Source organism: Rattus rattus, chromosome 9 (assembly GCF_011064425.1).
Source record: "Rattus rattus isolate New Zealand chromosome 9, Rrattus_CSIRO_v1, whole genome shotgun sequence".
In the NCBI taxonomy this organism is placed as follows: domain Eukaryota; kingdom Metazoa; phylum Chordata; class Mammalia; order Rodentia; family Muridae; genus Rattus; species Rattus rattus.
The window spans coordinates 7,229,666-7,245,077 of NC_046162.1; the positions used below are offsets into that span (position 1 = coordinate 7,229,666).

Consider the following 15,412-nt stretch of genomic DNA (forward strand, 5'->3'; position numbering starts at 1 on the left):
TGGGTCAGTGGAGAAGTTGGCTATGGGATGTCTGAAAGGCGCGATGGAGAAGAGGGGGAAAATGATTGTTTAGGGGCTGATTGTTTAGGGGCTGATTGTTTAGGGGCTGATTGTTTAGGGGCTGATTGTTTAGGGGCTGTCTGTCCAACGCGTCAGGCTTTGTCTCTTCCTGTCCCTTTAATGGCACTCATGGACTTTCATCCTTTGTCACACTTTTCCTTACTTCTTTCTTAGGTAGGTCTATGTGTGTTACACACACACACACACACAGAGAGAGAGAGAGAGAGAGACAGAGAGAGAGAGAGACAGAGAGAGAGAGAAGCACATACACAGAGAGAAGCACATACACAGAGAGAAGCACATACACAGAAACAGAGAAAAACACACACACACAAACACACACACACACACACACAGAGACATACACACACACACACACACACACACACAATTTTCAACTAACCCCTGATAAACAATGCTTAACATCCACTAGTTCCCTGCCTCTGAACTGATACAACCAACTTATAGAAAGAAACAGAGTTCATTGAGGTCATGGTTCTGATGGTTTCATTCCAGACTTGGGCAGCCCCATTGCTTCCAGCCCCAAGTGTGGCAGCACATCCCAGTAGAAATCCAAGGTGAAGCAACCTGCTTACACCACAAACAAGGACACAAAGAGGAACTGGTACTCTAGTTCATTAACTGTCTTCAAGGATAACCTCCCAATGACCTAAGCTCTCCCTGAGGCCCCACATAGGAAAGATCCACAGTAGCACCTAACATCACCTTGGTTGGTTCTTTTTCCAGCACTCTGCCAAATTACCCTGAAAGTAGAATCTGGCCATCTTGGCTCCCATGCTAAACAGTCTTGTCCTGAATCCCCTTTCCTTTAGCTGACTTTTCAAGGCCCTTTGAACATGAGGTTAAAGTCTCTCACCTACAGTGTCCCCAGTTTCTCTCCAGCTGCAGAGCTGTGTGCTCAAGCCTGGGTCCCTCTATGTCACCACACATTTCCAGAGTACCTCTTGCACCATGAATCTTTATCAACCTTTTTTTTATCTTGCCAGGAAACCCAGTTCTTCCCAAGAAGACACATAAAAGGCCCCAAAGGCATGTCCATCCCTCTGTTATCCTAGGAATCCTCATGTATCACAGGCCAGCGCGTCATAGTACACAACTGGCGCTTAGTCGAGGCTTACAAAAGAAAAGCATTGACTTTATTGATGAGGGGTGAGAGGTAAACGTAGTGGAGGGCTTGAGACAACTGGGTGGTTCACCCCACTTTGGATGGGAGCTGGGGAGCTTGTAAAAATCAAATGTTCCCATTAGGAATGAAGGACTTCTACATAGCAGGTTCCTTTGAGCTGAATCAAATAAAGACTGGATGTAGCCCATGGATTGTCAATTTCAAATACTTGGAACACCGTATACTTTCAATGAGATGGAACCTAATCAAATCTTCCTCAGATGACTCAGACAGCTGCTGCACTTTCACAGGACATTGAGATCCTGTTCTTCATGGCCGTCTGGCATTACCATTCGGGACTTCGGTGCCAGCTCGGGAAGGGGAGGGCAGATTTGATTGGAGAGAGCCACAGAACTCCCCTAGGCCAAAGTACCCTTGCTCTGACATCTGGGTAATCTTAATGATCGCTGAAGCATTAGAGCTGCAGGCTCTCCAGGATGATGGGCAGATGCCTCAGATACCCACATAGCAATTCCTGGACCCTGGGAGGATCGACCTCATCTGGGAGAAGGAACATTTCAACTGTGACTAAGTCCAAGTCTTGAGATTTGGCCTGAGTGTCATACAGAGAACATCCTGAGATAATGAGGGATGTGTGCAGCCCCCCAAACTGGTAGATTTTGTGCAGGTAGGAGCAGGTAGGCAATGAGAAGAGCTTCTAGTTGGAATGCCAAATCCACACCTCCGCCCAGAGTGATGGGGGGCGCTGTCCCTCCAGAACAAGAAGAGTCCATATCACGACTGTACTTTCAAGCCATGAAATTCCTTGTCATTTGATCAGTGGCGACAGGAACCACACCTTTCACCTTAGACTTGTCATAATATAGCAAGTCTGTGTGTCTCATTGAAGGTTAGTCTATCAGACTTTATTTGATCACTTTTTTAGCGTCAATAGCCGAGGACCAATCTACTGAGAAGAAAGTTAAGGGGAAGAAATGAAGAAGAGCTACCAGGAAGTAAGCCACAGCCCATTGAAGAGCTAATATTTACAGGGCAAAAATGCCTGCCCCCACTGCACTGAATCCTCATAACATATAAGATGCATTAAAATGCCCCCATTCTACAGACGGAGAAACTGGGGCTGTGGCAGAACCTGGCACTTGTACAATACTCAATTTAAGCAATCAAGGCTGCAAGGAAGAAAGACGCTTGCATAGCAATCATCTTGATACCAGTCACTGAGTAGGAGTTGCAGGGCTGTTTTCTGACTTCCAGCAAGCTGGAATCAGAGCACACTGCTTTCAGAGACAAAACCCCTTTGACCGCTGTTAGAGCTTGGTCAAAAGGTACGTCATTGCTGAGTTCGGGCAACAACATTGTGAGGCTCTGCAGTAAAGGGGGGAGGAGTGTTCTCAGAACATGGCCATGGCCCATCTGCTTCAGAAGCTCAGCTCTCTTTATGGCATGGGCTCATTCCCCACTGCCTCTGAGGGAGCTGTAGCAATGTCTTTGGAAAGGTTTAAGGACCTCTGAATGAGGCAAAGTTAAGGAGAGCTTAAAAAGAAGAAATGACTGATTTCCTAGATTTGGGGATAGCTTTTCCACAAATGGAATTGTTTCGCTCAAGAAATAGCCCAGAGAAGCTGGCCTTTCTTTGTACTGCATCCTTGGAAGGCTACATTTCTGCTTGGCTTTGATTTGAGGATGAGATGTTCACAGATAGACCTCCTCGCATCTGGTAAGGGGCCCTGAGAATGGAGGCAGCAGGGAGGGAAGGAGAGAGTACATTCTTGGAATGAGAGTGTCTCCCTATGCCCCTGGGGCTTTGGCTTCCATTACATATTGCTTAGGGGAATCACTTGAAGTCTTTCCTCCGGGATAAGGAACCATTGGCAATCCAGGCTGACACTTTTCCTGTACTTAAAGGTAAGAGCAAAGCTAAGCCCACGCCCGATTCCTGGCAAAGAGCACAGAGGCTGATACAATCTTAGAGAAGTCACAGCAGGTACCTGGCCAGGTGGGGGTGCCAAACAGTGACCTTCACAACACTGGACACCCTTCAGGGGAAGGGTGTGATCACCCTGTGCAGTGAACTGGGGGATCACACAACGCCAAGTCTCACACAGGAAGCTTCCGTAGCCTCCGACGGACCACTAGATGCTTTAAGTCTGTTACTTTTGATCACTGACGTTGACACTGGCAAAAGTCTATCGGAAGCACATTTAGAACTGGGCAGAGACTCAAAAGGGGGTCCCCTGCAAGGGCTTCCCTTTGTACCTAGTCATCTCTTTCCAGGGGCCTTCTCCCCTTGGTTCTGATAGTGACAGTACATGACAAAGAGACACCCTGGGGAACAGGGCACAGCCTCACAGCTGTGCACCCTGCAGGGGAAAAAAAAAACCCTAAGGCTTCATTTTACAGAACAAAGAGAGCCTCAGAGAGCTAGAGAGCTGTCTATGGTCACGGGCTTGGTGGTGTTGAGGACTCTTTCTTGAGTTTCTTTCAGTGATTTAAGCTCTTTGGCCACTGCCCTGCTTACGATATTGCGTCAGAGAAAAAGGCATTTCTCTAGAACCTGCAGTATGCGTCAGCCCTGTGGGCTTAGCAACCAACTCTCCCGTTAAATTATTTAGTATTTTTTTTCCTTTTGTCAGTTGCTCATGCTCTCCCAGCACGGAGGCAGGTGAACAGAAATACAGCCTTTCGCCTTCTCTGGACAGCTAAGAAGTCTACAGGGGAAGAGATTTCTAGTGCACACAGCAGGCAGATCCGTCCTTCCTGGAAATCCTGGGTCCGTCTCTAGCCCTCATGAAATCCCAGCACGGTCTGAGCCACACTGACCTCAATGCGTGTGTGACACGAACCCCATCACCATCACCAGCTACTGATCACATATGCCTAGCTTGAACACTCTCTTTGAGGGACAGTTGTAAAGTTTGGGGTACAGGAGGTAATTTCTCAAGGGTTGACAGGTTGATATCCAAGTCATTTATTTGTCCTTACTTCCTGCCTCTCTCCGTAGCCTCGCCCCTTTCTTCTCCTGTCTAAGGGTGTAAGGGGGAAAGAAGCAAGATTTATTGTAACAGCAATTTGTCTGCAATAAAAAGTGAAGTCTGCTTAAATGCATTAGTGGCGAAAGAGGCTAAAACATGCCATAAATATAAAGGCAAGCACAGTGAGGATCACACAAGAATAACAAGAGGGCGCTACGGGACACAGGCCACAAGTGACAGCACTGTGACAACACCCCCCCTCCTTCTTTGTCAGTTCATAGAAAAATCATTACCACCCATTAAACAAGTCACCATGCCAGGCATGCATTTTGCTAAATAAACACTGTATGCACAATCGATTCATTTCAGACTTCAGGTGGCAGGATAATTACACCCATTGTGCAGATGAGAAAACTGAGCCTTGGAGAGGTTGAGTTGCCCAAGAGCCTAGTAAGCTAGGGATCAAACTTCAGTCCCTACTTGCAGAAGGCTTTCCTGTCTTCCAGCCCCTTCTGACCTTGCTTCACCAGTTAATAATTTCTGAGAAACAGTCAAGGCTTTCAGAGAGCTTAGAAAGCTTCTTGTCATAGAGGGTTGTTCTCCAGCTTGGCTCTGTGTTTCTGTGTGCCCAGAGAAACATCTGTGACCCTCTGGGGACCAACAGCAGATGTCCCAGAAGGGTTGCGTTTGACAGTTGGAAATGGCTCTAAGTTGTGATGCCCAAAGCTATAACCTATAAATAATAAACAAATCAGCCATAGAGACAAAGTTTGGAGAACACTACCCCTTGAAGCAGTGGTGGCGTTTGGGGACATTCACACTAAGATTATTTTTTCAGATTGTGATTGTTTCCCAAAGTGATGTGATTTGCCCTCCCTAGGGCAAACTGCCCTCCCTTGACTCAACAATTCCCACAGCTGATTCTCTGCAAAAGAAAGCCGCAGGAGGCTAATCACATGTGGTACACCCTGATTTGGTGGAGAGGGACTACAGTGTGCTCCCTAGAGAGGTAGGAAAGGAGAGAGATGAATCTGAAGATGTTCTGTCTTCGGGGAAGTGCTGTGGAGTCCAGCTGACTCTCGGTGTAGCCGAAGACAGGGACTCTTGTCTACAAAGCACTGAGAACCACTTTCTAAGAAGGAAGTCCCACAGGCCACTGGAGAGGGACATCAGTAGCCGAGACCCGAGACCCAGGACCCAGACTAAGTTACCCCCTAATGGTTAACTTCTTTTTTGCATATATTGTTCACGGTCAAGGCTTCTCTGAAGTCTAGAAAGGGTATTGCCAGATGGAAAGTCAGCTAGGGTGTAGGGACCATGCTCTGCTGGAGTCTGGTTCCACAGAGAATTGGTGGGGGTGTGTGGGCGTCACACAGGAGGCCTAGGTCTTTGTTTCTATCATACCGCACATCTACATACTCTCTTCCCTCTAGCTCTTCCATGGGTACATGGAACTATGCCCCTTCCTGCAGAGTTGTACTGGTGCATAACGTTTAGGGTTAGATTCATGGTCCAATTCCTTGGAAGACCACTTAGCCCCACTGCTTTAGTTTCTTCAATTGATAAATGACGATAATATTGTTTATCTATGAGAACTGTGATAGGGGATGCTACCTTGCAGTAATGGTGTCTAGAGTATAGACAATAGAGTTCAATGTATAAATGATAATCATTATCATTGTACATTTAAATTATTACATATTCTAATCTGACAGGGTTGGGGTATTCATTGCTTTCTTCTTCTTAGAACGTGACCCTTAGGTGGAAATATTCCCTCGTTAGGGATAAAGAGCAAGAAGTAAGGGCCAGGAACGAGGGTGTTAGGGTTTAGATATTTGTGCCTTCCCAAATCCACATGGTAAATCTTGTCATCCCATTTCATGGCAATTTGAGAAGGGGAGATGATTGGATTAGAATACAACCCTCAGGAACCCACAGCTCTAGAGTTTGCTGACCCCTTCTAACATCTAGTGTTACAGGGAGAAGACTATGAACGAGGAAGCAGGCCCTCACTAGACACCAAATGGGCTGACACTTTGCTCTTGGATTTCCCAGCCCTTCAGAACAATGAGAAACGCTTATCCATTGTTTAAGTCAACTACTGTGCAGTAGATTTTTAATACATGAAAACCTGAATTCCAGACTTAGATGCAAAGTCTAGGTTTAGATCTGATCATAGGGCCCAGTGTGATTTTTCCCTTTGTTAACTGGCTTATCAGTTAAGTGGATTAACAAACTTCCCATCTTCCCAAGATACTCTGCGAACAAAATGAAAATGGAGTACCAGAAGTTTTGCAAAGCTAAAGATGTTATAGAAAATCAGGAGCCTCCACCCAACTCTCCCACCTTTCTTTATTTGGTTCTATAAATCTCGGTGTTTTAATTTCGAATGTTTAATCTTAGAATGAAGCTCGCTATTCTGAACCACTCACTGTATTTCATTCTGGCTTACCCAATTTCTACTTACCTAGCCAAGATCACAAGAGCCTGGAGATGTTGTCTGGTCATGCATTTATAGTCTTTCAAATATTTATTTTAATTATGTGTGTGTTTCTGTGTGGGGGTATGTGCATGTGAGTGCTGATACCCATGGCTGCCAGACGAGGGCGCTAGATCCTCTGGAGTTGGAGTTACATAGGTGGTTGTGAGTTGACCCACCTGGGAACTGAACTCGGGTCCTCTGTAGGAGCTGTGTGTGTAATTAACTACGAAGTCATCTCTTCATTACTGTAACTTCAGCCACGGTGAGCCATGGCACAGGGCTCCCTCTGCTTTCTAGAACATTTTTCTGCTTTGCATCCACCATGGTGATGGAAGCTAGATTAGTTATCACTCCTGCACCTTTTTTTATTATTACTATTATTATTACTATTATTATTATTATTATTATTATTATTATTATTATTATTATTATTAATGCACTGAGGCAGCATGCTGGAATGCATCATTGGATTCAAGGGCACTAAGGCTCCCCAGGAACCGGGCATTCCTGACCTCATACATCCCCCAGGAGATGACCTTCACACATTTTGACAGATCTAGGTTACCATAGTGCTTCTCATTCTGGATGCAACATTGTAACAACTTCTTGCCTAATAGTTATTCCTCACTGGACTTCTGCCCAAACTAGATTGTCAATGCTCATCTCTCTTCTTAGGAGTCTACATGGAATATAGGAAGCAGAGACGGTGGGTGATGGTATGGCGGTAATGGACAGATAGACAAGAGGAAGGACAGAGGACGGTATAATCAAGGGTATTATTAGTGTTCTACTCAGATCCAGAACCCAAGCCTCAAAGAGGTGTTCGTGCCCAGAATTTACAAACAAATACATTGCAAGTTTATTTCTCTTCCCAAGAGGTTGATCAACGTGGTCTAGGGGCTGCCATCTCTTCTTGTCTACCCAACCTTCAGATGAAAGGCAGATGAGGGAGGCCGGGCATGGCCCCTCCCCATCTATAAACCAGCTGCCACCAAAGCAAAATGTCCTCCCCTCTCCTCTCTAAACTAAACAGTAGTTTGTCAAAGGGTGAATAAGAAGAAAAGTGACAATTTTCCTTTATGTTAATAAATTGCTTTGGCCTAAAAAAAAACATTAATCAATTTCTTTCCAAAGCACACACACTTCTCCATACTCGGCCTTGAAAAGAAAGTCACTTTCAGTCCCCTTAAACTGTCAAGACCAGTGGGGGCAGACACGTGGGGGAAGGGCAGCTCCCTAAATCCTGGCGATTATAATAGAACCCTGCTGTGTTTCCATAGAAACATAACGATGCATTCTTCCCTGAATGTACAGGCGGGAAGGAGTGAAGAGCAAGGTTGTGGGCAAGGTATACAATGTCTGAAGCGCTGGAGGTGCCAGCAGCGAGGAGGTGAGAGGCATTTGTCCCCTAAGAGACCAGGACAAAGCTCTCAGTGAAGAAGAGCAGAGTGGGCCGAGACCGGGTCCCACAGAGTGTAATCACACCTGTTATGGCCTTGTATTAGCATGGCTACCCAGCTAGGTTATTATTATAACTCCTACCTAGAGCCGAATCCTGGGGAAACGAAGAGAGTTATCCAAGGTCAACAAGGAGCACTCAACTCAAAAGTCTTTTGCCCTAACCTCTGGGATGGGCAGCAACTGAAGCCTAGCACAGGAGACAGAGTTTACATTCTGCCTTCTGGTTCTTTCCTTCCTGGGCCTGCCAGTCCTGGGCACACGATAGACTCACTCGGAAACGTATTTTCTACCAGGTTTGGAGATATTGGTGAATCTTTGGAAACGCAGGCAGTTCCTGACTGCTAGCTTGCTTTAGATTAGGCAGTCAGAAACTCCACACAGAAGGAGAAAGAAGCAGCCAGTGGCACACGTGTGATCAGATAACATGGACAGAGACCTGCAAAGAAGGGTATTCGCATCACTCGCCTTAAATTCTGGGAAGCAGGCTCCACAGGGATGGTGTCCCAGTTTGTCTAGCCATGTCACTGGGATTTAGCACTAGAGTGGGTGGGTAGATGGATGGTAGGACAGACAGATGGATGGATGGTAGGACAGACGGATGGATGGATAAATGGATGGGTGGACGGGTGGGTGAGTTGGTAAGTGGGTGAATGAATGGGTGGGTGGATGTGTGGATGAGAGGCTGGGAGGCTGGGAGGGTTGGCGGGAGTGTGGGAGGGTGGGTGGATGGGCTATTCTATACCAGACAGCAGGCACTCTTAACGTGAGCGAGTATTAGTCATTCGCTTTGGCTTTATCTCATGCTCTATGATAAAGATAGTTTTCTGCCACAGTAGGTAAAGACAAGGCCATTAAGGAGCTAAAAGAACTGTGACTGTGGTTGTTCCCTACCAACCAAGCAGGCAATGCCTCCAGTGACAGAGCCGAGAATCAGAGCTTGCAACTTACTCCTTTAAATGCCTTCCTTGGTGCAATGCAGAGGCTGCCTGAGATGACTGTTCCTAGCCTCTGGAGCCATCTCCTAAGTTTCCTCTGGGAAGAAGGAGGTCCAAGGGATGCTGACAGATGGCCGCTCCATCGCTCGAGACAAACTAGGGTGCAATACTGGGCAACGGCGGAAGAATGGGACTCAAGGTGTGGGTTTGGATACCTATGACGGGTGAGCCAGCAAGCCATGGGCTTTGGCTACAGGGTCTCAAATTGCTGGATATCCTTTACTAAGGACACAAAGCCCCTGGTCAAGCAATGCCAGCGCTGGCTGGCCAGACTTTTACTCTATCCGCCATTGCTTTCTCGGCATGTAGCACAGGATCTGGCACATGGGCAATATTTAATCAGTCTAGGTCGAATGTCTGGGCGAACATGTGGTGCCTAATCTGTGCTGCATATTGAACATGCACCTGTTTTCTACACTCGCCTGCAATCCTGGGAGCAGGAGTAATACCTCCTTCGGCAGGGTACCGCTCTAATGCTCGAGAATGGGGAAGTGACTTGCAGTTGACGCACTCTGGAGCTTTGCTTTGAAAAACACAATCTGTGTTTCATCCATTATGTAGGTCACCCTGCCAGGATTAGGTCCCTGTAGAGAGAACCAGAGAGTAGCAGAAAGAGAAAGGATGTCCAAAAAGCAGAGAAGAGTCTGGCTGAAGGTTACTGATACTTCCTCCTGCTGGCTACATGACAGGCCCCTCTGTCTTTCCATCTCTTCCATTTCAGAACGCCCAGGACAATGCTGCATTTGGAACTTCCTTTCTCACATGTGACAACTGCCATTGACTTCTGCAGCAGTGCTAACTCTGATCTTAAGCTCTGGGACGTGACACGGGTATCACAGGCGAGGGCGGGTGGTCTTTTAATGACGGCTGATTTCTCAGCACTTGCTGGGCATAAAGGACTCTGCCAGTCACGCCTCATCCAGAGCGACGCGGGGTCTTTTGTCTTCCTTACACAGTGTTTTATCCCCATCCCTTGCCCCTGGCTAAACAAGGGGCTTACTCTGCTCTTACGGCTGTATCTCTGCCATTTTCTACACTTCCACGTGAGCTCTGGACTTTTCTGAGGAAACACATAACAAGCACTTAGCACTCAGATGCACCTAAAAGTGGAAGGGGAGTGAGCAGTCGAGGACACAGGTTGGCAGCGCTGCCTGACAGGATCTGTTCTTCCTGGTCTAGTTTCCTGGGCTCAGGAGAAGCTAAGCAGAGTGAGAGGAAAGCCAAGAGTCCCTGACACATGTTTACCTGCTCTCCAGGCACAAAGAGGCTGAGGGAACGTCAGGCTCCTGCCTGGGCTCAGGCTCTTTGCTGATTCTACATTCCCAGGGCTTCTGGGCATCTTGGTCTTATCTGGCCTTGCGTTTCCCTCAGAAACCTTTGTGGTAGTCAACATGGTATGAATGAAATACACTGTATACCAAGAACTCCAAATACACTGTAAAATAGGAAAAAGGAGAAGCTATCTACCAAAGGAAGAGGATATCAGTCTCTCTGTATTGAGGAATGCTGAAGGTAGCCTGATAGGTCTAAGCTCTCTAAGACATATTCCTAAGAGATACGTCAAAGAGCATTACATATCAGTGGTATTAATGTTAATGCAATACCAATGCAGGATACCAATGCAGGAATGGGGGGTTAACATATACAAAAGGATTACAGTACGTCAGGCACTGCTCTGGCCATGTCATATATGTCTACATCACATATATTGATTTCATTAGCCTCAGGGGACTTTGTTTCTTCCATTTTACAGATGAGGAAACTAAGCTCAGTTTGACTATGTGTGCCTTTATGTCATTTACATGTAGTTTCCACGAATTCTGTTTAACACAAGCAGTAACAGAGAAGATCACTCATCTAGAGATGAGAGGAAAGCTAGACCCAATATTTACCTAGTGCCTGGCATGATCTATGATTCACTTGACAAAATGAGGTATCATTAAAAGTATTAATTTAATTCGATGGGGAGGGAATGAGACAGTCTAGGAAATGGCTCAACTCTCCCAAAGCAACCTGTGCACTTGGTCCCTAGTGGCTTAGTAGTTGATCCCAAGGTCCTGCTCTTGGGTGCTCTGGGTAACAGCTGTGTGTTATTCTCAAGTTAGTGTGTGCTATTTCGAAGTTACCCTCTTCCTTCTTCTCTGTCTTCCAGTGTGGAGTATGATTTCCGGCAGCAGGAAGGCAGGTTCCATGAGGTTCTCCAGAGCCTGGAGGAGGCAGAACCAGCTGAAGAAGCACCTTCCCCACCCAAATCCCCAGCAGAAGCCCCGGTCCCTGAGAAACAGGACTTACGGCGGAAAAGCAAGAAGGTGAAGAAGAAATGCTTCTGGTGGATATGAGAAGATTGGGGCTCCCTGTACTCCTTCCTGAGATGGGGGAATCCCCTCAAGGCCTCCCTGATCCTCTGCAAAAGTGCAGGCTGAGATCTCCTTGACCTGTGACACAGGAGTGCCTCAGAGCGGGTACACCACTGGACACCTGGTCACCAACCTTACCTGAGTGCGTGCCGCTGCTTGCAGAGGATTTTATGGATACTTGCGTGGCCACTCACGTCAGGCTTCATCCTCATCTGCTAAGTTCAGATTCCCACCATAAGCAAACATTCCCCTGCAATCCCAACCCCTTCCCTGGCGTCGGGCATTCCCTTCCCACCCTGAGATCATCAACCCCAAAGATACAGAAGTAAGTCTGTGTTGTGCGCTGCAGGAAGTGGAGGGTGGTAAGCAAGTACCCTAGAAAACATCACACAGTAAGCTGGCAGGGTTCTAGGATTTACTGTACAAAAAAAAAGCACAACGGAAGTGAGCAGGGCCTAACAGTGTCAGGTCGCCCTGAAGGTATTAAGTTGTCCTCTTTTTCAACTAGCCCTAAGATTTCAAGTCAAGTGGCTGTCTTCTTGTAAAGTATGGGGTGTGCTGGGTGTGGCAGAGTAAGGTTGCCCATGGGTATTAGGCACGTGTCGTGTGATCTATGTGACTAGAACTCAGGTGACTTTCATAGCCGTAGTCCTTCTGGGGCCACTTAATTATCATATGTCTCTGTATGCCCGGTGTGGGGGGCGTAATTGAGAGGGGCTTTAACTTTAGGGTCATTAACCTGTTAGCGTTCATTTACCTGTACCATTAAGGGTCTTAAGACTCAGCAACTTGTATGTCAGTATATCTTATCAAGTGACGTTAACAAGGCTTAACTGCAATATAGCATTTTTTCTCATCCATGCAACCTTGTGACAACCATGTAGATAGGCCCAAACATGTTACTCTACAGTTACCCTTCCTGGTGACCAGGCTGCGGTCACCTGATCTAGGAAGAAGCAGGACTGAGAATAAGCATGGAAGGTCGTTCTTCCACACAGTTTGAGCTCCTTAAGATCTAGCTCATTCTATTGACAAGACCTTTGCTCATGGATGTCCGGTCCAGCTTGCATGCCAAGCAAACTCCTAAAGCAGTGTAATTCAGTAATTGCTACATACTCGGGCTGAATAGGAGGCAAGGCTTGGATACCTTTGCATAAAGTTCAATGCTCTGACAGCCTGTGATTGGACTGACACTGCCAGAAATGTGAGCTACACCTAAACGCAGAAAGCATTTTACAACCGCCCCCTTGCCAAAGACCTGGTGTCTGAGTCGAGTCTCTGCTGTGCACGTGGGATGTGCGTACCCCACTGCCGACCGAGATTAATTGAGCAAGCCACCCCAACAATTTCGCTTCCCCTGTCACAGGGCTGCGGTGCAAAAGCTATTTCGGGGAGAGTGAGGGAAATTTGGCAAGGAATCTGGGCCTGCACTATTTAAGTCTTGCGATGTCATTTGAGATGTTCTCTCTCTCTGTTTCTAGTGTAATGTTTAAACCCACAAAGTGAGACCAGAATCTCTAATGTCAAGTTAGAATTAAGATAAATATACTTGTCATGCTTAAGAAACCACACTTCAATTAGATACGTGTTACCACTGGCCAAACGCCACAGCTCTTTCTTTCTGTATCCACACACTCAGCTCTCGGTCGGCCCCCGGCAATGGAAAAAAACAGTACAGAGGGCAATCCAATACAGCAAACTCATTTGGGATCTCTTACATAATTTTATCTTGTAGCGGTGCTTCCATTTTTATTTGTTTTGCTTACACTAATTTCGAGTGAATTTATATTCCAGACTATCAGGATGGAACAAGAATATCCTTGCACTTAGATTTCGGAGACCCAGGAAATAGAAAAGCCTATCCCACTAACCTGGAGAAAATTGTGTAACTGTGTCCTTTCTTGACTGGGCAGAAGAATGACTACTCCCCCTGATTTCTAAGCCCTGTATACCTCCTAACAGCTATGAGAGCTAACTGCAGCCTCTGTACTGGTTTAGCCTGGAGAAGTGAGGAGGAATCTGGGGTAGCTCTTATCGGCACAGGTGCACGATGAGTTAGGGACCTTGCATCAACTCTGAACTGAGTGAGATGAGAGTAGGACTGAAAAATGTTGACACTCCCAGAAAGAAAGTCAACCAAGGTCATGTGATTTTTATACCAAAGCACAACACCACATCACCTTGCTTAGGCCACACCAATCTACACCTGGAGAGAAGGCTCCTTCTGGTAATTAAATCCTCAACATCAATCAGTATGGGGGGAAAGGATTGATAAACACCAGCCTGCTGAACAGAAAGGGTGATCACTACATCAAATAAAAACCATAACTCATATATACCAAAATTCTATACTCTGCTACTCCTGTTGAGTAGCGACGCTTCTTTGTAAAATAGTATGTAATATGATATTCTACAGAAATGTTATACTTGAGGTGATATGGTTTAATGGAAAGAGATTAATTTAGCAAAAATTACTTTTATGAAACGGAAGGAGAAAGGACTGATTGGCCCGTTTAACTTGCAGGGGTTTAATGTAGCTGCTCCCTCTGTACGTAAAACACTCGGTTATCGTCCCTGGAACTTAATGCCAGCTCATCTGTAGAGCGCCTTCTCGAAGACAATGTATCACTGTAAGGTTTTGTAAATTTCTAAACTGTTTTAAATGGGATATTATCTTTTGCAATAAACTTAAGTATTTTTCCTAGGTCTTAAGACTCGGTTATTAGCTTGGGTTGAGTTGACTTATGAAATTTTAACTCAAGAAAAAAAGCCTTAACAGCCCCAAAGGCAAAGACAGTTATAATACTTAACTTATTTGTTTATAAACAAGGATAGAGTCAAAAATGTCAGTGACACCAATCACGGGAGCCTCATGTCCTGACCATAGAGGAAGTGACCTGTGTCAAGGAACTATTCCTAGCTGCTTTCAAAGGAGCATACAACTCATCCATGATTTAACTTTATGCACAGACACCTGACTCTAGCTTAGTTCCTATTTCTCTCTTAAGTACATTCTGATGAACAGTTTTCCTTGAAAGATGTCTTTGTATCATCAATAGTGGGAAAATTAGTATTGTGTACCAAAATTCGTGCATGAGATAATAGTCTGATTAGATTCTAATGGGGGATCTAAGCCTGAGACCTGTCCATTTGTAGAAAAGGTATTTGCAAATGTGTACTAATGGCATGTTAACACCAAACCTGTTTTCTCTTCAACTAGTCAGAGAGAGAGAGAGAGAGAGAGAGAGAGAGAGAGAATTGAAAAGAACTTTCCCCTGGCATGAGTCAGGGCTTGAGCTGAGGCCTTGTTTCTGTCTGGAGGATGAACCCCCCCCCATTTTTAGAGGTAACCAACACAAAGTAAGATCCTGGAAGTGGAATCAGAAGCCTTGGGTTTAACAGATTTCCTGAGTGACCCCGTCAGCCGAGCTTCTTAGCTCGGTCTTATGAACCAGAAACCCGTGATGCTAAGAGGTCATCTGGCAATTAACTGAAGGGAGCTCTAAACACAGTGGAGAGTACATGATAGGCACCCAGTAAATACACATTCATTCCTTCGCTCACTGAAGTAAACTGGGAGGAAGAAGAGCGGGTGCTTCCGTGAGACCACATTTGGTGTCAGATGCAGGGTTAAGACCCTCTCAGAGCCAGAAACCAAGTCATTCTGGTTTATAAAAAACCATAGCTAGCAGGACAATATAGGGTAATTAATGGACGCTCTGTGCTTCGAGGTACACGGTGGCCAATAGCACCTAGTGCAGCATTCTGGGGGAAAGACCGTTGTGGCATGGCATTCAATTCCCAGATGTGCAAAAAGCCTTTGAGTACCAGGCCCACCCATACACAACATGAGGTATGACTGGATGATTGGCCAAGACGACTAGAACTTTGCAAATGGGTCCTGGAAGCACCAGTGCTAGTGTGTAGTGTGTGAAGAG

At 46.0% G+C, this 15,412-nt stretch overlaps 1 protein-coding gene across 2 annotated transcripts in view; it reads left to right on the plus strand.

Moving 5' to 3' along the window:
• Positions 1 to 14,180, plus strand: part of Insyn2b (inhibitory synaptic factor family member 2B) — a 109,988-nt gene extending 95,808 nt beyond the window's left edge. For both annotated transcript variants that reach the window (XM_032912773.1, XM_032912774.1), the window contains one exon: positions 11,270 to 14,180. In XM_032912773.1, coding sequence (XP_032768664.1) covers positions 11,270 to 11,456 — 187 coding nt within the window. In that variant the 3' untranslated portion in view covers positions 11,457 to 14,180. The remainder of the gene's footprint in view (positions 1 to 11,269) is intronic.
• Positions 14,181 to 15,412: the final 1,232 nt, after the last annotated feature.